We start from the raw sequence: 24,304 nt of genomic DNA on the forward strand, positions 1-24,304 counted from the left end.
GTTTCTTGTGGCCACATAAGGGGGCAAGCGCGTTCCAGAACTTCGTTGTGGCTTCGGTATCGGTTGCCATGGCGTCTGGCCGTGCAGCAGAGAACGTTGCATCAGCTGAGATGTCCCTTGCGCAGAGAACGCGTAAGGAGGCTCCGCCCCCCTGCACCATAAAAGCAGAAGGGACTCAGCGGCTTGTTACTGCTAATTGTGGCGTTAGGTTCCTTCGGTTTCATCCCGTTCTGGTGCTTATTCCCTTTTTCCTCTTGATTTCTTGACTTCCTGGATCTTCGACCCACCTTTGTCTACTTGGATTGTCCTTGCCTGTTCCTTCAACCTGACTTTGAACTCTGTTGCCGACTTCAGATTGTCCTTGGATTGCATTTGCCTTTTTCCTCCAGTCTGATCCGTGAACCCTGCTGACGACCTCGGACTGTCCCTGGATTTCCAATGTGCTTTCGTCCTGTCTGGTGAGATTACTTTTTCTTGCCGCTCTACGCAATTTGAACTATCTACGCAGAGTACCACACTGCACATTACAAGACTGCTTCGCCAACTTGGCCTGTGTTTGTGCAATTAAACCAGGGAAACTGCAACATAGGTGAGATTCATATAAGCCTTTGTCCATGCTGAACCAGGATTTTAAGATCCTCAGTGCTATGCTGGTTGGCAGATTGTGGCAGTTAATTGCCTTGCTTCTTCATCTAGACCAGACTGGATTTGTGCCAGGCAGGAACACTTAAACCTGAGGCAACTACATTATGTTATAGATAGGACTAGGGAAAATTAATGAACAATATGTGGTGACCTTGTTGGATGCTATCAAGGAGTTTGACTCGGTACATTGGGAGTGGATGTACGCTGCACTCTGGAATTTTGGTATTGGGGAAGGTTTTGTCTGCTGAGTGAGGTTGATTTACACTAGCCCCATGGCTAGGGTGAAACCGGGAAGCATATCGTGGACGCATGGGACCTTAAAAAAGCAAAAGACAAGGTTGCCCACTGTCTCCCATGTTTAGCCTGGCTCTGAAACCATTGAAAGAGTTTATTCAAACTGATTGACATGGCTGGCATCCTGGTGGATGGCAAGAGACATCTGATCTCACTCTATGCTGACATTGTGCTTCTGCATGTCCAAAATCTTGAATGTAACTTGCTGTATATTTTCGAGGTACTGGATAACTTTACAATATTCTCGGACATAGCAATTGGCTATAGTAAATCTTGTATTTTCCACTGGGGAACCTAGCCTCCCTGAGGTGTACCCAGCTCCCAGACTTTGGGTTGTGATTGGCTACTGACTCCTTTAAATACTTGGGGGGGGGGTGGGGGTTAACGTGATGCGCCATGACGCACGGGACTCACATGAGCATAACACTATATGAGCACTAGCAGGCCGATCAAGATCAATGGGATTCTGGAAGAAGCTGCCTTATCTCTAATGGAACAGACTGCACTTGTCAAGACGATTATTCTCCCCGTTTAATGTATTACTTTAAGAATGTTCCATTTTATATACTATAAAGATTAAGACTTGGACACAAGGCATTGTGTTGGTTGCTATACAATTTTATAAACGGAAAAGCGGGATGGAGAATGCCCATCTCAGCCTATCACCATGAGGGTTTTCCCTGCCTTAACGAAACTAGAGGATGCCAATGTTAGAATGTCGAAAAGCAGAAGAGTCCTCCATCCCGTGTCTGAAATCCTAACCTGTCACATTCTAAACCTAAGATAATGTGAAAAAGGGGTAGTGTCTCTCAACTGGTTGAAAGTGGTTCCAACACTCCAACACAAAGTTCTGAAAGGTACAAAAAGAAACAAAATAATCGAAGTTCAGCATGTCTCCGGAGGGGAGCTTCCTGCCCCTGAGTTTCTCAGCCTTTGAATTATATAGTTCTCCAATCCAGGGGTTTGGCTCCCTTCCCCTAGATTGCACAAACTAATGGGATTCTCTGTTGCGCCTTGATTACACAATTTACTCAAGTTTCTTGCTCATGGGGTATGCTTCCCTTCCGCCAGAGTTACCACAATTTTAAGAGGGGACTCTTCCTCTTTCCAACTTTTACAGTACATTCACATTGCCTGGTGTACTCTCCTGCCAGGCTTTCACAACTTTGACTTTGTACTTTCTTTTTTCTCCTATACCTGGTATAGTTTCCTGTCAGGGCTTCTTTGTATATCTGCACAAAGCGGTATGAGTCTTCCCTTGTGTTCTCACACTTCTCCCATACCTTGTGTACGCTCTTGCTAGGGCTTTTACAGCAGGTTGTTCACTTTGTTTTTTGGTGCATGTCCCAGACTTGCAATCCTGTTGCCTTTTGTACTCTGCTGCCAGGGCTTTTACAACATACACTTTTGGGTGCATGTCCCAGACTCACCACATGTTGCCTGCTATACTCTCCTGCCAGGTATTCTTCAACATATGCTTGCTTTGTGGACTGCCATGTGGAAGGATGTGGCAGGGAAATCAGATTGGAAGTTTCTTTAGGGGCTGGTTGCTGCTGAGTGAGTAGTTTCACAATGATTGAAATCTGTTTTTGGCCTGCTTTATGCACTCTTTTGGAGTGGTGTAAGAGTTTTTTTCACTCTTTTTAAAACAAAAATGTATATTTATTTTTGGTGAGCACTGTGTGCTAATCTGGTTTGTTTGTCTAGTGTTTTTGTGGCTTCTGAACCTGTTTATTCTGTGCTGGGCTGCATCCAGAGGGTGCAGTCCATGGGGTGTAGTCTTTGTTTGTGTCTGGCCTTTTCCCAGACCCATCCTTCCCCTCCCGCCCTCCATCCTGCCCATCTCCCCTGATTGGTAAATCCACCTGGTCATAACTGACCTTCTCAGGGCAGCCCTGTGGCTAAGGGCCCCAAGGCAAAGGGCAGCTCCTACATTGGCGGCTCCAAGACATGTCTGCAGGGGAAGCCAATGAAGCCAGCAGTCGACAGACACCAACAAAAACTGCGTGGCATGGGTGGGGTGTAGAGAAAGTACTCTACTCCAGAAAGCCCCCGCCACTCTACCTTACCTTTCCATAACGTAGACTGCCATAAACCTGCACCATGCATACTTGGAGAGATTTGAGACCACCAGCCTAAATCTATTCATGGCTGGACTGTAAATGTTTCATTGCATTACACACTAACTTACTTGCCAATGTTAACTAGTGCCACACCTAGAGAGAACTGTTAGCATGTGCCACACTTAGATGGGCTGCTTAACCTTAGCCTGCGTCGCATCTAGATAGGATTGTGAATGTTAGCATATGCCAAACTTAGTTGGACTTAGGTGGAATGCTTAACCTTAGCCTGCGTCACATCTACATAGGATTGTGAATGTTGGCATGCTCCAAACTTAGATGGAATGCTTAACATTAGCATCCTTCACATCTAGATAGTATTGTGAATGTTAGCATGCGCCAAACTTAGATGGCATGCTTAACCTTAGCCTGCGTCACATCTAGATAGGATTGTGAGTGTTAGCATGCGCCAAACAGACGGAATGATGATCATTAGCATGCCTCACATATAGATAGGATATTGAAGATTAGCAAGTGCCACACTCAGATGGAATAGTGAATGATAGCAAGCATCACACTTAGACATAATTGCAAGGACAGCAATGACAATTAACCGATCCACTACCAATTTCACCCCTCTGCATACACCTCTCAAACTCTAACCAAACGCAACAATCCGCATAAACTTCACTACACTGCAACAAAAAAACAAACACAGACTCGCACAACATCACACGACGCCTACTGACCATAAAAAACCCAAGCCCAGCCAACAAACCCACCAGGCCGAGGCTGCCAACAGCACATCACTGCTCTCTTGCGTGTTTCCACTATTCCCCCCCCCCCCCCTCCCTTTTTCCCAATTATCCTTGGGGTCTTCAAACCCTCTTCACTGGTTTCCCTTAATATTTTTTGCATTCCCATTCCCTTGCTTTGGTTCACTTTCACACCACTTCTGTGTGCTGAGTGGTCTATACAACAACGCACCACAGTGTCCCACTTCCTTGCTTGGGATCACTGGTCTCTTGTGGCAACTTCGCTGTGGTCCTCCTTATTTTGCTGTGGAACCTCGTCTTGCTGACAACGTCTTGACCGCTTTTTGGTACCTGCTTCACCTTCGCAGTCTCTCAGATGGCGTACCTTCCCTGCAGCTTCTTGCAACAGCGCCAAAATCCCCTAAGCCTGCTCCCTTCTCCGGCTGTCATCTGCTTCGTTCCTCGACCTGCATTGGGTAAAGTGGATCTGCTTCCCCTCAATCTCAATCATATTTTCAGTGCCAGGGTTTTGAATGTTCCGACACCGATTGGATACTTCCAAGGACTAGAGCACTTCTCTAGTTCAGTGAAATGCATTATTCCTGCAATCTCTCTCTGGTCTCAGCCTTTCTATAAGGAAAATGGAAGAAAGCCTTATAGTCAGTACTGCGTGAGCGAGTGTCGTAGCCCGAGTGGAAATGGAGATCTCAGGTTCCAGCCTGAGAGTCTCCTTCCCTTCCATTAACATTGTCTCTCCCCCACCCCATGTGATCCTCCCTCAGGCAGCCACCCACAGGGTCGGAATCGGGTAGTGGCTGCCCTTCCCTGGCCACATTGGAAGAGAACCTCCCTGGAGACGGAGCAATGTCACTGTATTCACCACAATCCCTAGATCCTTTTTTAACACCTTGAACACTATGATGAGGGGCCTACTTTGGGGGAATCTGGTGGGCAGAGCCTTGCTGGAGAGACTGTCTGAGACAGGAAGATGGTGGTATTAAATTGCCTCACCTATAATTGCACTACCTTGCAGGACAGGAACAGTTTGTAGCATGGTGGTTATTGGGCTACGTTACTCGGGGCACAGCATTAATGCAGTTGGCTATAAATGTGGTTATGCTGAAGGAGGTTTTGTGGATAGAGGCTGTCCTGTTGCCCTTACCTTCATGGGCTGGGAAAGAAACTCTTGCATAGAACCTTGAGATTACTGGGGATACAGAAGCCATACTCCTAATATTCTGCTGACTGCATCGATTTGCCAGGATGTGAGATATTACGACTGTCCATGGGAGTGGTCACACATGGTGACTTGTATCGTGACAAGGTATTCTTGGAATTTGAAGAGGTATTTGAGGAATGCGAGGTGCACTTGGGACAATTACTGACTGATGTGAGATTGTTGAGAATGGCAAGGTCCTCCTGGCTGGAGGCTGACGAGATGCTTATAGAGCTATACGACCTGGCAGAGGGTGGGTACTGTTTGTTTAGACTATGAATTACTGCTGGCTAGATTGTATTGGGGTTTTCAGATGAAAGCCCTTCGGGAGAAGGATTTTTGGGCAGACATTGACAAGACGGACAGGGTAATGCATTATTGTACGTACAGAGGATGTCTTGGAAACCCTCACCACAGGTCCTTTGAGCTACCTGGAGCTGGATAAGTCTATTTGACGCCATATAGAATAACAAGATTCTCTCAATCGGCATCCCCCTAGTGCCCCCGTTATGCTTCGCCAGCGTACATCCACTCCCAATGTACCGAGTCATACCGTGGATATGATGAAGCTGACTTAATGCACATGTTTTGGTCGTGTCTAGTGACGACGCAGTTCTTGGGTGGCATTCAGCTGGAAATGGAATCTGCAGGAATTGCCAGGTCTAAGTGCTCGCCCAATGCCTGTCTACTGAGTGTATACCCCAGCCAAAAACTAAAAAGCATGTTACAAAACTGCTGGATTTAGCTTACATTCTGGTGGAATGCAGGATTGCTATGTCTTGGAAGGAAACCTCAGTTCCACAATTCGGGCCTTGGTGGGCTGATCTTAAACTATGGTCTACTGGCAGAACTAAGATGTGGTATAGGAACAAGGTCATGCAAGATGGGAATAATATTAGCATGGAACTAGCTAATACAATCACTGTTCTTTCCTTCTGATGGTATGCCATCCTTAACACTGACCCACTCCGGGGTTATAGATAAATGACAAGATGTTCTATCGGTTACTGCAGCCGTATGTGCACTTCTGTGATTTTTGGGCAAGGGATAGAATCCACGTGCCAAGAAACTACACTGTTTGATACTTGGTTTGACTGGAAATGCTGATCACAAATGGCTATCATTTGCACTGGGGATAAAGGGAAAGGCAGGTTGTTGTTATGCATTTCCTTAGATTTTGTTGCTGTTCTAGTGGTGCAATTAATGTAATTCCCACAGAAGCACTGTTACTTTGAAATGCAAATAAACTGCATTTAATAAACAATATATTGATTGACAAGTCTTTGTATATGTGAACTGTACTTTAAATCCAGATCCTGATCTCTTCAGTCTGATCCTTGAAGCTAAGTCACCTAGCAATATGAGTTTGGTTAGACTTGGAGTTAAACGTTTCCAGCGTAGTGTAGGGCTTCCCAAAGCCCTACACTAGTGGTGTGTGACAGTCCCGTGCCTTGCTCTGGGGACCTCCGGTGGGGCAACCAAGAGGGTCGGTTGTAACCCCAAGTTAGCAGAAAATGGTCTGGGGAGTGGTGTGTGAAGCATCCCCTGGTCACCCCCACTGGGGAAGGGGATAATCCCAGGTGGAATCTGACACCCCCCTGTCCCACCACACACTCAGGTTGGGTCCTAAAGGTACTGCTAACAAGACCCCAAGTCCCAGAAAAGGGAGTACACCGATTCGATTTACTAACTCCTTGTCTACCAGCAGAATTTTCTTTTGCGGAGAATGCAAATTTAAAATGTTACCAAAGTTAACCACAATAGAGGGATTGAAAAGTCTGTCGGGGAATTTACCTGCATCAGTTTCACACACTGGGGAAGACTTTCCCAAACTGCCCTGCAGTTACAGTGAAGAGGCAGTGGAGTCTAAGATAGTGGCAGGCCACCAATATTCTTGTGAGACGGGTGCGCGTCCTCACAAATAGCCAAGAGTAGGAAGCTGAAACATTGGGCTTTAAGCCCAAAAGCTCATTCTGGCAGTGTGGAAGGGGCAAGTGAGTGAGGAATCAGAAAAGGAGTATACAGGCGAGAGGTGGTTACCAAGGAGCAAAGAATTGGAAGGAAGAGATAAGGAATTGGTGCATGAATTGATGGGTGGTAGTAGACTAGTGTGCAGGGTCATGGTTAGTAGAACAAAAGTACTGTGATAGCAGTTGATTTGTCGAGGTGTGCTTTTGGATTGTTGAACGGAGGAGTGTTCCTAAAGAGTGGAAGATAATAAGTGAGTGGTCGGAAGAAAAGAAATCCCCAAAGGTGTGAAGAAGGGGATAATCATCATAGGTTTACGGAGGAGGAGGACTGGGGATAGTGACTGAAGGAGTATGAGGCGAAAGAGTGACCAGGTCACTGAGAATCCAGGTCGGCATTGGAAACCAGAGCGGACATCATAATATTTGTCCACCCTCTTACCCTGCGACACTCCCCATGTGCACATGCAGGATTTTGGGAATTGGCCAGTGTTGGGACAGGTTTTCTAAAGTTGACCTAAGGGCTTAATAAAACTACACACGAGGCAATACAGAAACTCCACTCTTATTATAAGGCTGTACCACCTGAGATATTTGGTAGCGATGACAGAGCAACCAGGCTTATTTTAGGGGGAGCGAGGGCTGTAGATGGGTAAATTGTACCAATCATATGGTCCAGAGAAACACTGATGCTTATGTATTGCAAAATGATTTTATATAGACCTATGCAAAGATGCATCTTTGGAAAGGCAAGTACTATATCATAACTCATAAACACAATTCTAAAAACCAACATCAGAACTTCAGGTATGCAAACCAAAGTATAACCTAATTTAGAAGAGCAGTTCAAGGTGAGTAAAACCTAATGATCTACATTTAGAAGGGCAGAATTTTATTCATGGAGAGTAAATCCACATTAGTTAGACTTTTAGAAGGACACAATGGGCCTCATTATAACTCGCACGGTATGGAAACAACGGTGGCGGTAAACCCGCCGCCACCGTTGTTTCCATGCCGGGCGATCACAACTCCTGCAGGCGGAGGCGTCAAACCCACCAGGTCAGACCTGGCGGGTTTAACACCGCCCTCCTGCAGGCGGACGAGGAAACACCGGCACCATCACGAGATGGTGCCGGTGTTTCCATGATCCCCATCTCCATTGAGTCCTATCGGACTCAATGGGAATGGGGATTAACACCATTCCGCCTCCGGAATTCCCGGGACACCGGGGTTGTAATGCCCCGGTAATTCCGGGAGTCACAGAGGCGGAATGGTAATACGAATCCGGCCCCCGGTAACCAGGCGGTTTTACCACCTCAATTACCACTGGACTCGTAATGAGGCCCAATGTAATTCAAGGGAGGCATACCGTAATAGCCTACAGTGTTCCCATATGCTTCTGAAAACCAGAATGCTGTGGTTCCGTCAGAAGCAGCCCTCCTTGGGTGCAGCTTGACGGCAGGGACGGTGCGGTTTGGACATCTGTGGGTCCCTTCCTCTAACTGCCTGCATCGCCCACCTGAAGCAGAGCGACCCGACACTACATGGAGCGGAGTGTCGGAGCGAGTATTGGAGCGGGCGTCGAAGTGGTGGTGTTGGGCAAGCCTAACTGGCTCAAGAAGGCTGTTGCCTCAGGGAGTAGCTGCGGCTGCTGCTTCCCGTGAAGCCTGCTCGTAGGCTGTAAATTGCAGCAGGGCCAGCCCTGATAAGCCTCCTAGCCCCCTCACCCAGTGCCCCTGGCTAACCGCGAGTATAATTTTGAAATTGATTTTTATGGATGCACACATTTATTTATATAACTGCAGCGTAACTGCCACTTGACCTGCTATTGCTAATTTATGTGCTATTGCGCTCCTGGTGCCTTTCAGTGGGTATGTGTAAAGTTGCATTTTTACATCTTTTTCCTATTCAAAGTATGGTGACCCTGTAGTGGAGCTTAGTGGTAGAACACTAAGTGGGAGCAACATGGGTAAAAGGAAATCAGACGGTCGAACCCTTCCGGGAGAGTCGCATAAGATCCTCCGAATGTTCAAACCGATCAGAGAGGTGAAAAGTCTGATCACAGAAATAAAAGGCCTTCTTTCTGACATTGACGGTCTCCCTTCCTCTATCTCCGTGCCAACAACCCTCAAGGTCCATGTTCAGCCAGAAAAGGTTCTTACCAAGGATTTTTCCCCAGGTTTTACATCGAACTGTGTCCTCCAAGCAATCAGGGCTGACCTGATCACCTTCTGCGAACCTGATTCGCCTTTATACAACCAAAGGCTTATAGCAAGTTCAAGAACCGGCAAAAAGGATTGTAACGCGGATTGCCTGGTCCCGTTTGAAACATCCCAAAAATCTGGGCAAGCAGGGAGATGGAATTATATAATTCCAGCAAATGCTAGTGGCCCTGTTCCTGCTCTCTATCACCAGCATAATGGAGCCTCATGGGTTGAAGGCTCATAAGGCTACTGTAATCTCGACGGGCTAACTCTCTACTGGTGACTATGCCCACATGTCATCAAACTCTGATCACCGCTGCAAAGACGATTTCGAGTTCTTGGTGCTGGCTCGAGGGGGTGCATTGGCCAGCAATAAGCCTGACACTAAGATTGATCTTTTCAATTGCTTTGCCTGCTTAACTGAAAGTAAAGATCCTTTTACAAGGAGGGAAGAGACTGGGCCTCCGGGGGATCACCCATGGGAAGTGGTCTCCTATGCCAAGAAGAGGATGGCTGGGGGAAATCCAGCACAAAACAAAAAAAAAAAAAGTGCCACCTGGCCAATCTGAGGGAAGACTGACCTCTAAGATGTGCACTCAGACAAGTCTAAATAACTTTGGTTGGTTTGGAGCATCAGTTTGCACCTTGTTCTCCTCTAAACTGGACAGCTTTCTGCTTGACCTAAAGGCCACGATCACACAGAAATTGATTATTGGACAAGTGAGTTGGAAGAGGTCCTCAGGGACTTAAAAAAGATAACATGGTGATTCCTATTCCAACCAGAAGGGCGTCTCAGAAGGCTAAGAGGACTCCCGGGTCTATGGCCCCAGTGTTGTGTCCAGCGCTTGAGCCGCACCAAATCCATGGTATCGGCTGTAAGGACCCCCTGAGAGATTCATAGTTGAGGGGAAACCCCAAGGTTCTCTCAAATCTGTTTCCAGCCAGTTCTGCCCCCAAATGTTTGCCACAAGTAAGGCTCTAGTCTAAAACTACATACCCCACCACCATCCTGCGATTGGGCGCAAACTTGTCTATCTTGGGGAGAGCAGGGGGTATGCCGCTACTTGTGGGCCCGTGTGGGACGACCGCAATCTCTCTGTGGTAATGCTAAATGTTCCCTCGCTTACCTTGTGGTACACGGGAAGATATAGATTCTCTAAAAAAACAAATGCATACACTGGATTCGTAATGCAAAGGGAGGTTTAACAATTATCAGAGGCGACATAGTTCTTTGTGTGCGGGGCCGGTCATCACCTTCCAGTCAAAACTATATCATTGAGTTTTCATGAAGGTCATTAGCCCAAGGTCTGTGGGCTATTGATTATAGATAAGTGTCAATCAGCATAAAGTTTTGAGGCCTATTTCTTTTCTCCAGAGCCCCACACCGCCAGTGTCGCAACATCCCACTTCCGAGCAGCCTACCACGACTTCTGTCCTCAATGAAGGGGGTCACATTTTTGCTACGATAGTGGAACTTGGAGACTTGGATGAAGTTGAATGACTGCAAAAGGGTGTGTGTTGCAACCGAACCAGTCTATGGATTCAATCTCCTTTGTTGGAACATCACTCTGTGACATTCAGCATTCTTGCCACCCCTGTGGTCTGCTTTTGTTCGAGAGTTCAAAGTAATCGTTCTACAGGAGACTTGGGCAATTGGGCCAATAATGCTACAAGGTTATCAGTATTTTCAAATCCCCGCTTCTAAAGGCCGAAGGGCAGATCTAGTGGTGGCCGCATCTGGATTGAGGTGTAAAAAGCCGCAGGGCGAAGGCCGAGGGATACGGCCGCCACTGCTGTCGGCAGCTCTGCTGCGAGAGTCACCATCCTGCGTGAAGCAGACTTATACCTTGCCACCTAAAGGGACACAGAGTGTTCCCCTGCATTGTTGCCAACTGCGTCGTGCCACGAGGAGCACGGCTGTGCCAAAATGGCCCGCTCCGTTGCCAGGACAACACTTGACAACAATTAAGTTTCCAGGAGTATCACTGCTGCAGGCCCGGTCTGCAGTTGGCTCACCCTGCACGGCCTGCTCCTTCCCTACGGACTTAAAGGGAGAGGAGGTTAGCCACCAGGCAAAGCCGCAGGGCGAGGGATAATGCAGCCACTGCTCTCAGCTGCTCGAAGCTGCCATCAGCAACAGCCACACGTCAGCCCTCCAAGGTAAACGTACCCCTCCTGGTAGAACCGTTGCCACCCTAACTGTTCTCGCAAGTAGGGCTTTATGCTTTAGAGCTAGCACCCTTCCAACCCCTCCCATCTCCAGACCCTCCCCCCCCCCCCCCCCCTCCAGCTACTTGCGGCTTGGCTCCAGGCTTACTCTCCCATCCAGCGGTCCGCACTTTCCACTTGAACTTCTCACATGGAGCACTACTTCAAGAGCCTATTCAACTCCTGCAACCTCCCGTACCACGATGCGCACCCCCAAAAGGGCCTTTCACAGATCACCTTGGCTCTCCCCTCACAGACCCTGCTTGCATGCCCCAGAACTACCTCGCATGACCACATCCCGCAGGCAGCATCACTTGCCCTTTGCTGCTCACTCAGCCTTGCTCTGGCTCACGCAGACCCCTGCGTTTCCAGGAAGGAACCGTGAAGAAACACTACCGGTGCTTCTACCAGAAGCAAAGGTAACCACCGGTAACCTGCATGCCCACCAGCCCCCCCTATACCCCCCCACCCCTGGTTGGTATAGCTCTGAAACCATTGTTGCCACGTGATACTGTTCCCACGGGGCCCGATCTTTCAGTTCTTGTTGCTGCCTCCAATGTACAACCAAACTCGGGAACTCAGGGGTTGGGGGGGGGCGGGGTGTATTACTATGCCCACTGTGCAATCCAATTCAGAGTCGCATGTTGCAGTTTCTCATACTGTGCACTCTGGCTTAGCCCATGATGCTGTTCCCATTATACCCTATCAGAGGTTGCTGTTGTTCCCTTTGTACAATCAAATTTAGTTGTGGCTACTGTTCCCATTGTGCAACCAAATTCAGAGGCACATGCTGCTGTTCATATTGTGCCCTCTAGCTCAGCCCTTCATGCTGCTCCCATTGTGTCCTCAAGAGTTTGCTGTTCCCACTGTAGCCTCACATTCAGCCCACATGCCCCTCCAAAGCCCACTCTGGTGTGCACTCAACGCCCGGTCGCTCCCTGCCCATGCCTTGGACATTCACAAGCTTATCACCATCTACAACCTTGACTTACTTGTCATCAGTGAAACATGGCTCAGTGAAGCATCAGTCCCTGCTCTTGCCCTCCCCCTGGGCTACACCATCTTTAGGCAAGATCGCATCTCTTAGAAAGGGGGGTGGAGGGGTAGCCCTCATAGCTAGAGTTTCATCCCCATTAGAAAGGTACAAGGAGAACTGGGATTCAACAGCAACTACCTGCTCCTCAAAGTCAACCCATCCTTTAACTGTACTATTACCCTCCACGTTCTGTACCGTCCTCCAGGGCCAATCACAGACTTCCAGGATGCCCTCTTACACGCCATTGACGACAATATAAAGAAAACCACTAAAGCTATCCTCCTGGGTAACCTGAACCAAGGCTTAAACGACCCGGCTGACTCTCATGCAGCCTCACTCAACTCAGCCCTTTCCACTCTGGGATTCAAACAAGCTGTGAAAAAGCCGACCCACATCAAAAGACGCACCCTTGACTGGATCGCCCACCATAACTGCCCTCCCTCTATCACGTACATCTCACCCATTCCCTGGTCCGATCATCTTTCCATCCACTTTGATCTTGGCGTAACCAAAGGGCTATCTACACACACGACGCCGCTCCCACTTTCCAGAAACTCCCGGCAACTTACCAAGGAAAGGCTCCTAGCCCACCTCCTGGTTCCTGCCCTCGAGCCCCCCTTCTGTAATGACCCAGACACCCTTGCTTCCACCTACAGCTCCATCTCACAAGTAGTGGATCCATAGCCCCTCTCACCCTAAGGAAAGCCAAGCGTACGAAACGCACAAATGCCTGGTTCACCCCGGAGCTTCTCGCTTTACGTGCCAGGTAAAGAACTGCTCTCTCAACCTATGTAGCCAAACCTGGTGACCCCACTAAGCTAACCTGCAAGACCATCTCAAAAGAATACAAAGCTGCCATTATTAAAGCAAAATCCAATTCCTTCAACACTAGGATAGCAAATGCTAAGTCAGGCTCCAGAGAGATTTTTGCCATCTTCAGGGAGTTGGAAACACCACCTCCCACCACGCCATCCCTCACCAAGGACAAGGACTGCTGTAATAGTATTCAGGTTGCTATGCTGGATAAGCTCATTATCCTTCATAACAAAATCTTCAACCACCAACATGCACTAAAACAGCTATCTAACCTCCACTGTAAGACATCCTGTGACGCCCTGGCCTTTTCGTTCAAGGAAATTAACAAACGGGAAGTCAATGCACTCCTTAAATTGATTAAAACCTTCAACTGCAAAGGAGATGCCTGTCCAGCGCAGCTCATCAAGGACTGTGCCTCCACCCTCACTCCTTTCATCACAGCCTTTATCAACTCCTCCTTCAAATCAGATCATGTCCCTGCCTGCCTTAAATAAAGTATGGGTACGACCACTTTTGAAAAACACACGCTCGACCCTCCCCCCCCCACAATCCCAGGGAATTATAGACCCATCACCACGGTCCCTTTCCTGTTGAAAATTCTCGACAAGGCAGCATATCTGCAGGTCCACAAATACCTAGAGACAAATCACCTGCTTGGTCACCGTCAGTCTAGATTCCGTCCCGGCCATGGGACTGAAACTGCTTTATTCTACCTTTTTAAAAACCAGATTGATGATCTGAGAAACGGGAAAACCTGGTCACCTGCTGCTCCTTGACTTATCCACAGGTTTTGACTTGGTGGACCATGATACCCTATGCCACCACCTCTCTACCGCTGCCAATTTGTCTCCCAACGGTATAGCCTTTCTGAAAGAAAGAACTATGAATGTTTTTTCAGACCAGGCCTGCGCCAGTCCCAAACTGATCAAATGTGGTGTCCCACAAGGATCCTGCATTTCACCCACCCTCTACAACCTGTTCACAAGGTCTCTATTCAACTTCCTTGATGCACTAGGCATCACATACACCGATTATGCTGATGATACAAAGGTCCTCATCCCCCTAACTGGTGACTACGAGGTCGATAGAGAATCGCTAAACTCCATCTACGCCACAATCCAAACTTGTATGGCTGAAAACTGGCTGTGCCTGAACAGTGAAAAAACAGAGCTTCTATTCATTGGCACACCAGGAACACTCAAACTTGATGCAAAGTACAGTTTATTCGTGATTGATAACACCTCCATCCTTGGATCACAGGCGGAACAGAACCCTGGGATTTTTCTTGGACGCAAACCTGTCGATGGTCAGGCATGTCAACGCCATCGCATCTGCCTCCGCCTACCACTCTAAATTGATCACAGCAGCAAGACACTTCCTGACACGACAGAACTGCCTCACCATAACTAGGGCAATAATTGGGTCTTGTCTTGATTATTGCAACGCCCTCCTGGCAGGCACCACTGCAAAAAACATCTGAAAACTGCAGATTGTACAAAACAATGAGCGGAGTACGGCCACCGTCAACTCAAGGAGGGAGCACATCTCAGCAACCGGGAATGCGGTCCATTGGCTCCGTGTTAGTGGAACGTATCATTTTCAAGACCCTCGCCCTCACCTGCAAATGTCTCCATTACACCACCCCCCTCTACCTCTCTCACCGAGTTACCTTACCACCCACAATCGGACCCACTAGTACAGCCTACACTAACCGCATCACTATTCCTAAGACCCTCAGGGCTCGAGCAGGAAGGTCCAGTTTCCTGGTCATTGCAGCCATCAATTAGAACTCATTACCTCCCCTCCTGAGAAACATTGAATCGCACACCGCATTCAGGAAAGCGGTCACAACACTTACGTTTGTATAAATCTGCTCCCAGTCTACTCTGCTTGCATGCACATTGTATGCTATTCTTCTCCATGAGCTGTTTTCCCGCTAGACTAATCTTGATGTATGTATGTATGTATGTATGTATGTATGTATGTATGTATGTATGTATGTATGCATTCACAATCACTTATATTCATGTACCGCTTCGCCCTGTTGGGCCCTCACACTCTGTAACCATGAGAAAGGCCTTTTTTCCTGTAACTAAGACATCTTCATGAAAGAGCGCATTGATGCCTATGGGCTGTTGTGTGCTTTACAAATCCAAATAAAAAAGGTAAAGGCTATTACAACATCTTCACCCAATATCCAGATGCTGTCAATTAAAACTAGCAAAGACAAATGATTCTGCCTATTTAACATTTATAATGGGACACGGAGTGAGTGTGGTTTTGCCAATCTGGAGTGTCTCTGCGATCTGGTGGCTACTATTCCTGTTGATCCTCCCATGCATAATTTCACTCTGGTAGCTGGGTATTTTAATCTTCAGCTAGAACCATTGAAAGCATTGGAGGGGTTGTGGAATGACCAGGACCTAGTCTGGGATATCCCCACTTTGATTGCACCGCCCCCACATGGATCACATCGTCTCAGTCGAATCGGCATGCTTAATGCACAACCTGAAGCTGAGGGCTTTGCAACAAAAGATTCCCCCCAACAAACAGCCAGCCAGATGGACCTCCAGAAGCCATACCAGCCAATCCTTAATTGACTACATCTTAGTCTCTGCAGCTGAATGGGCGAGAATTAGCTAGTTTAGTGTACTTGAACGGCCCGAAAGTGTCAGTACACGGGGGAAGAACCGTGGAGCGGTAACCATTGATGCACCCCCCCTTTACCCCCAACACACAGCAAATAGGTTTCAGGCCATGCATGCAGTCAGTGAAGTGGGTGAATCTCATGGCTCGTGAAGCAAAACCACTCTTCTATCTCTCAATCGTTGACCATCTAAAGATCATTTACAAACTTAACCCAGCAGACCCGGCAATTTAGGCCCCGTTTGAAAAACGGAAACTCAATATTCTTCCTCACAATTGTACCCTGTGTGGTAAAATACAGTGGACAGCGTTGAGATATGACAACTGGTGTGATTCCCATAACATGGCTCAACGCAGTGATTGTTCCCCTGTACAAGAAAGGTGGCCGGGATATCGCATCAAGTTACAGGCCGATATCCCTTCTAGATTGCTCGGGGAGGCTCTTTGGAAAGGTTATATTGAACAGTCTTCAAGCCTGGGTGGACTGCAACAATATCATCAGTGACTTATAGGCTGGCTTCAGGAAGGGTAGAGGCACGACGGACCAATGTTTCATTTGATGTTTGATAAAAATAAAAATATACTGTGCTAAGGAGAATGAAGGTGTATGTTTTGTTTTTGGACCTAAGATGACCGCATTTGACTTTGTTTCCAGGGATAAACTGTGGCAGCTTTTAATGGCTCGTAAGGCAACTCTATTTGATTTCCACAGTTTCCAAATTGTATTCTGTTACCAAGGCATGTGTACGGTATGGACTAGCTGAGGAGTTAACAAGCACCTTTGATGTTGCGATGGCTGTCTGGCAGGGCTGTCCCTTCGCCACACTTGTATTCAACTTTTATATCCAGGAAATTATAGATGCTTTGGTAAGTGGGGCCCAGGATTGCCCAAAAATGGCCTTAGCCAGATTCCCTGCCCTATTTTATACAGACGATGCGGTACTGATTGCCTCTGCACCGCAAAGTCTGCAGAAGTCTTTAGCTATTTTTCTGGGCAAGTGCAAGGACCTACAATTGGATCTGAACACCAGTAAGACTAAATTGATGGTATTTAGACCTCAGTTTACGAAAACATGTGCCAATCAGAATGGATGTGGTGGGGATGGGGGGGTCAAAATGGCCAACCTGTTAGATTGGACTGAGTGTGAGATTCCATGAGTCTTCTGGATGGGTGGATGAGGTTGATTAGACTGATTTAATGCTAGAAAAGTATGGAGCATCCACCCTGTCCTTTTACAAGCGGCATGGAAATGGTGCCATATTGCCGGCATTAAACTTAAACAATGGGCAAGTCCTACCCGCAGTGCTGTATGGTGTGGCGCTCTGGGGATATTTCAATGTTGGAAAATTGGTTATAGCTGAGAATACATTTATGAAGAAATTACTCAGAGTGCTCCTACAGCACTAATCCACTGTGAATTTGGTACTTCTCCAGTCGATGCGGAAACCATGTGTAAGCCAGTTTTGTTTTAGAATGTGGGCCCAACAAGATTGAGCCAGTGCAGGGTTGCAAACTTACATCTTTCATCCCTGGGGGCTGGTGGCAGCCTGAAATGGCTAGCATATGTTAAGAAAATGCTCTTTGAATTAAATGCTCCCGAATTCTGGGCGGGCAGATCCACATTTTATTTCTTTGTCTGACCTTGTTGCATTAAAAATCAGCACTAAGGTCATGGACTTCGTAAAGGCTCTGCTAGATGCCTTCCGGTTGAAGCTGAGTGAGTATCTTAATTACGAGGCTTAGACACAATTTTCCCTGCCTACGAAAAATCATTGTTTGCTCACTTCAGGCTGGGCATTCTTCCAGTTGCAGCCTTTACATCCACTTGAAGAGACATGGCTCTGAGTTATGCCCATTGTGTGGTTCATCCAAAGAAGCTGTGCCCCACTTTTTATTAACTTGCCCTTTGACCATCCGGCTGAGGCTTATGTACCTGCGGCCTATTCTACAGGAGGCTGGCGTTAATGCAATCAAATTTGCCATGCATTTTTGGATGCAGCCTCACATTTATTTATTTGTAGAGCACGCAAAGCCCACAGGCATCTTGGCGCTTACGCTAAACGATTACAAGTATTTTTAAGCTTACATGGCAAAGCAATCAAGAAGCGGTAAGAGAAATAGCAGAGTCCTGTTTCATACAAACTAAGTGATATTCAGGCAGAGTCTATTACGTTGCAAGTCAGGGCCACATCAGTAACTGGTTAGGGCTGATTGACTATGGAGTGGCATCACTCCTGAATAGTAGGGTTTTCAAGTTTTTCCTAAATGACCAGTATGAGGAATCATTTCTTAGATGTGTGGGGAGTGCATTCCAGAGTTTGGGTGCAATTAATGGGAAGCTTGCACCTCCCGCTTTCTGTCTTTTGAATCTAGGAGTGATGAGAAGCTTAGTGTAATGGGAACAAGTAGGCCTATTAGACTGGGATTTTCTAATCAAGTTGTTAAGATAGGCAGGGGCCTTATTTGAGGTACGTTTAGGAGTGAGTGTCAGTATTTTAAATTTGATTCTATCGTGGACTGGGAGCCAGTGGATGTCCCTCCTGGTGGCAGGAATGTGTTCCTTGATGGGGATATTTAATGCTGCTCTGATGGCATTATTTTGAACAATTTGTAGTTTTTTAATGTTTCTGCTACTTGTTCCAGCAAATAGAGGGTTGCAATAATCAATCCTAGAGAGTATCAGGGCTCTGGCCACGGTGATTGAGTTGTCTGAGCGGAAAGGTCTATGGCTCTTATTAATTTATCTGTGTAGGCGGCAGAGGAGACTATGGCATTGACCTGTCTATTTTAGGTGAGGGAGGAGTCAATGTAGACTCCAAGGGTTTTTATTTCCTTGGCGACCATTATGGTATTCCCATCAATGTTGAAGGATTTATACTCTTGTGGCAGGTTGTTTAGTTTGGCTACCGATTAGGATCAGCTCAGTTTTGTCGTCGTTCATTCCATTGGTAGTTTTTGTTACGGCCCGATACATTCATAGGGGGTGGCTCCAAAGGAAAGGGGTATTGAACTAACTATACATATTTATGCTGTGGTTGTTTTAAGCTAATTTACTGGAAGTTTTAGAATGCAGGGGGAATTGATGAAGCAGAGTCTCTTACTGTGTTATAAAATATTATTATCTTTTAGAATCTTTTTAAATGATTTTCTTTTTTTATGCACCTTTTTCACAGATGTTCTTATCTCTTTTGTGCCTGAAGACATAAAGTCGAATAAAGGAATTCCTGACTGATCATAAGTCAGAACTCAGTAAGCCTGTTTAGCACTAAGCAATTTGACGTAAGCACAACCAAATGTTACACTTTTAGAATGGCACCAAGCTATTCAAGGTGAGTAAAATCTTATTTCTATTACAGGAATAGTCAGTTATACCAATGATACTTTTCAGAAGAGTGGAACCCAATTCTAAGGTCAGTAAGGAACTGTGTTTACTTTGCAGAGAGGCAGAATGCAACTCTAGGAAAAGTGAGAACACTAAGACTATTTTAGAAATGCACTAAGCAGTTCAAGGTAAGCAAAATCCAATGGTACACTTTTATAATGGCACTAAGCAATTCAAGATGATTAAGCCCTATTGGTAAGCTTTTACACTTATTCAATTTCAGGAATAATAAAACAGTACCAACTCAGGTTATTTACTTCCTTTTGAATTGTGTTCCACTCTTCTGGAAAGTAACTATTATACGTTTAGGAATGGCATTCAGCAATTCACAGGTAAGTAGAACTTTGGGACATTTTTGTAACTTATTCTATTTCAGAGATACAAAATTGCTAAAGGTGCTAGTGTTGTAACTGTAACACTTTTTCTATTTTCAAGACCGTGTCTTATGCCCTAGAATAGGGAAGGACTTCAAAAGTATGAGTGATCTCTGAGGCAGAAGGGGGACACTGGTGGTCCATTGGCCAACAGTAGGCAGGTCAGGATGAGGCTCAGATGCAGCAAAGTCAGAGTTCCAGAGGATTTCTCCTTCAACAAGTAAGTACCAAGTTATAAAGTTTTCCGGGAACTCGTAGAAGGCTCCCTAGATTTGTTAGGCCTGGGCAAACGGTATGGGTGAACTCCCAAACACACAAATTACCCACTCAGCCCCAGGGGATCAACACAAGACTTTAGGCAAGTATTACCCAAGCCAACACAGTACCTCAGCAGTGAAAAAGAGCCTGCAGTTGGACACCTTCAGGATGCAGCAGCACAAGACCCGGTCCCTTGATTCTTGGTCGTGGTGATGAAAGAACGGACACTGAATGGGAACTTGCAGCAGGAGTCAATGGAAAAGGCTCCCAATAAAGGATTATTCGGTGTTTCCCACAACTCTGTGGATTTGGCGCTCTTTTACAGGTACCAGAAGACCGGTTGTTGTCAGTCGGATTCTCTTTACTCTCGGTCCAGCGCCCTGGTGAGGGAACTTCAGCGATTCTAATCGTGCCTCTGGAGGTCCAGCAGGAGTCCAAAGTTGCAGCGAGAATCGGACTTCGGAAGATGTTGCACAGCACTCTGGCTCGAGGTCCCCTGGTATTGGCGGTTTGCAGCCCAGGAAGTTCACAGCACATTGTGGGACTGCTCGTTATGCAGGTTGTCTCAAGACTAGTGAGTTTCATCAGCCTCTGGGTAGGGGACATAGTCTTCAGGACCCCCTAAAACCTCCCAGTTCTCATGGAAGGAAAGGTCAGGACAGGTTCCCGTTACACAGCAGGCGTCGCTGGAATCTGTTAAAGAGTCTTTTCTTCATCTTCCTCTTTGGATTCAGCTCCAGTGGTCAACTTGTCAGCTTCCAGAATCGGACATTTATACAGGAACCCACACACACTCTCCCTGCAGTTTACAGAAAGGGGCAGGTGGCTGTCCAATCGGGCACACCAGAAGATGAAAGGCTGCAGAGTTTGACTCCTCCCTCACTTCCTGCCTTCAGACCCTCTCGAGCCTCAGCAAGAAACACAAATGGTTCCTGCTGAAGACAAAACTTGAACCAGGACCTTCCACAACCTAGGACTGTAGAAGACCTAAGAAAGGACAAGCACGCTACAAATTACATTGACAGTCTGCGTGTAATAGTTACTAAAGTTATCAAAGTATATCCACTGCCACCAGCCATAAGAATTATCTTGCCACAGTAACAGAAATGTTACTTGGTCAGAGAGAAAGGGGATACCATGTAACATAAGGTTGGGTGTGCTGGTCTTGCATATAAAATGTAAAGGGAATGAAAGTCCCTCTCGACCCTTGGGAACAGTAGTTCACCCAAGGTAAATCAAGAGAAAATACAAAGGTAAGAGCTGTGTGCTGCCGTAGGAAAATGCATCAAGCCCAAAAGTTATAGGGAACTGTACATCCAAACATACACTATGGTGACCTAAAAAGGTCACCCATAAAGAGTAAAAGAAAGGGGAGAGAGGAACATGATTCTCATCACCCAAGAACATGGAAAAATAATCACCAAGTCACGAAAAATGTCTGGGGGTTTCACAGGTGAGGAAGATTTAACATAGAAATGAAAATCTACCCTAACACCCTACTCTCCTACCAGGCTCCTCTCTCCTTTGGCATGGGACACCAATATTTCCATTTTGGCAGACCATCCTGAGGAAAAGACTGGGGGTTGCAGAGAAGGATGGCAGACCAACAGGACCAGGTCACAGAGGAGAAGGAAGTGGAAAAAGGGAGATGTCACTGTGAGACATTGATGGCTGAGGCTTGTCAAAGGCTAGTCCAGGGCACTGCAAGTAACAGATTTTAAGGACTGACCTTTGGTGCATGAAATCCTTCTGGGAGGGGGAGTCTTTCTGGAGAGAACCCATTTAATATTTTAGTTTTCCCTTGAACTTATTAGCCAATGCCACTGGGCTAATCCTAACATTCATATTGCCCTTTATGCCTACCAAGTTTATTATTGTTCCTACTCACTGTAATGATCCCCTAATAAACTACTTTCAACTTGAGCTTCTGATTCCTGTCACAGATGCAAGAATTAGTTATGGAAATTCCTCTTAACACCTCTTCTAGCAGCAGGCACTGCTGTCTGGTCGCCATAGCCATATAGAAAAATGCACAAAACCAGGTCCGACACATTCTTCTACTGCTTGCCAGCTCACCGGGGTCCTAAGTGAATTGATTAGATTTATGGGGGATGAAGAAATGTGAAGAGGTTTGCTTGAACTGCACAAGGAACCGTTCCTAACTGTGAATGTGCTGGGGGTTGGAGGGGGAAGGGGTTGGGGGTAGTGAACTATTAGCAGTAAAAAATTAAAGTAATGTCTCACGGTTTCCGTTGTTTCTGATCACTTCAACCTCTGTTTCAAGCCATAATGCAGCTGAAGGTTCTAGCTGGGAGTGTCCATATGTGGAGTTCGGGTTCTTTACTTTTTTTTAATCTCTTTTTTGTTGCTGACTCGCTCCTTTAACCCTTCCACCTTCAACCACACTGAATGTTATTAAGGTTTTTCAAAAACTATTAAAATCTAATCTTTGCCTTAAATTTATCCATTTCAGGTCTCCAAGCCGGGATCCATCACTTCTGCACTATGGCCCTGATAAGAACAAAGTTCACTTTATCCCAACAGGTTCGGCTTTCTGCCCGATTAACCTGGTGAAGCCGCTCTTACCCAACATGGACTTTTTCTTGCGAAGCTTTCCAACATCTGGTGCCACTGGATCATCCTGCCAGGTCAGGGGCCAGGCTAATTGTGGCAGCTCTTTTCAAGACCCAGAGGCTTGTGCTTTTGGTGGTGAGACACCAGTTCGCCGCTGGAGTCCCAGCCAGGCTACAGAGGGCAGCGCCTTCCATAGTTCATTGGTGGTGTGAGGAAAAGGCAGTGTAGCATATTTTCTTCCCTTTCGCTGAATTTGGAAGTGTGTAAATGTGCCTTAAAATCCATGGATGTAGAAAATGCTCCTTCCGTGGCAAAAGCTTGGTCCGAGCGACAGGCCATCTAAAGCATATTGCCCACTTTAGGTCACAAAGCCATCTTCCCTAAGTGCATTCACCACTTTTATTTTCCTCTGGCTCATATGGCTATGTTACGACTTCTGTCTTCCTCTAAGGCTTGTTTAGGATTTCAAGTGAGAACCTCAGTTGGGCCTTTAATAAAGGGGCTATGCCAGGTTGTCTGTAATTGACTGTCCTCTATGCAAAGTGTGGAGTGGTTTTTGCCAAACTGTTCCTCTAAAAGATGAGAGAAAAGTAATGTAGCAACTGAATGCCTGCCTCTTTGCTTCTCAGAGTTTGGGATACAGAGGACAGCAGAGTTTGGACACCAGTGAATGGATGATGTTGGCAGGAGAATCATGGGGGCTAGTCATTTCCTAATCGGGTTTTGCGACAGCATTTTCTGATGTTGGAATCAGGTTTGCTGCTATGGGTAGCAGAGTGCCATTAAAGGTGTATAATTTCAAAATTCTCGGTCTATAGAAGATACTATTGTTGAAAAACCGTAACACTTCAAGAAGGACGTGTGAGGTTCCATGCATATGAAGAGGCCACTTAATGACAATTGAGTTTGCTATTAGCAGAGGCTCAGGAAAGGTGTCTCTTGCGTGACAAGAGGTAAGAAGGCACAAACTGGCTAGAGAATGTGGTTTTTTAGCCCAACCCACTACAAGCCAGCAATTAGGGTAATATTGGTTCGGTGATGAGGAGACCCCAGCATCTGAACACAGCTAGGTCTGAAGCTTGAGGAGAGGTTAAAAGAAAAATGTGGCTACAGAGGCTATTCTTTAAAAAAAAAGCTAAGTTTAAGCCAAAGCTATGAATTCACAATGATGAGGATTGCCTTGCCCCTAAAAGCCCCTTCCCGACTTGAAGAGTAACTAAAAGTGTGCTGTAAAGGGGTTTACACTGTTCAGATGAATGTATTCTAGCTGAACCCAGTATTACATCTGACATTTTGTACAAAAGTCAGAAGGGGAATCTGGTTTGCTTTTTTTGGTGTGTTGCAGTGATGTTTCTGCTTAATTTAATAAAATTCCTACATGTCTAGTGTGTTTCTTTTAAGGCTGTTGTGGTTTCATTAGTGAAGCTTCCTTCTCTAGAGGTATGAGGAGTACTGCCTCTTGGACAATGGATTTGGTGCGCTTCTGAATACTATGCTGTGAATAACATCAGCCAGCACCATGTTGATGTCTGCAGTTACAACAATGATGGTCCAACACACTTCGTTACTGGCTCCTGCAATCGCACATGGCCCCAAATGGCACACAGTGTTGCTGAACCATTTACCAAGCCTGTCACTGCATCCTTCAGTTTGCTCTCCTTAAATTCATCTCCCTCAAAATTCATAGCGCTGTCAGGAATATCTGCCGGAGGACCCTGATAACAGGGCCTTAAGTAAAATCTCAATGACCAGTTGTGCTCAGCGCTGTGGATACTGGTTCAGAAAAAAGTTAACACAAAGTAGTGAAATACCTAATAAGCGACCCGCACACACGCTGTTAAAAAGGAGAGTAACTTAACTTGAAAGTA

At 46.4% G+C, this 24,304-nt stretch overlaps 1 protein-coding gene across 3 annotated transcripts in view; it reads left to right on the plus strand.

The window, feature by feature from the left end:
* Positions 1 to 23,836, plus strand: part of FAM117A (family with sequence similarity 117 member A) — a 327,775-nt gene extending 303,939 nt beyond the window's left edge. For all 3 annotated transcript variants that reach the window (XM_069634374.1, XM_069634377.1, XM_069634376.1), the window contains one exon: positions 22,336 to 23,836. In XM_069634374.1, the coding sequence (XP_069490475.1) occupies positions 22,336 to 22,648 (313 nt within the window). In that variant the 3' untranslated portion in view covers positions 22,649 to 23,836. The remainder of the gene's footprint in view (positions 1 to 22,335) is intronic.
* Positions 23,837 to 24,304: the final 468 nt, after the last annotated feature.

This window comes from Ambystoma mexicanum, chromosome 13 (genome assembly GCF_040938575.1).
Source record: "Ambystoma mexicanum isolate Mex_15411 chromosome 13, UKY_AmexF1_1, whole genome shotgun sequence".
NCBI lineage: Eukaryota > Metazoa > Chordata > Amphibia > Caudata > Ambystomatidae > Ambystoma > Ambystoma mexicanum.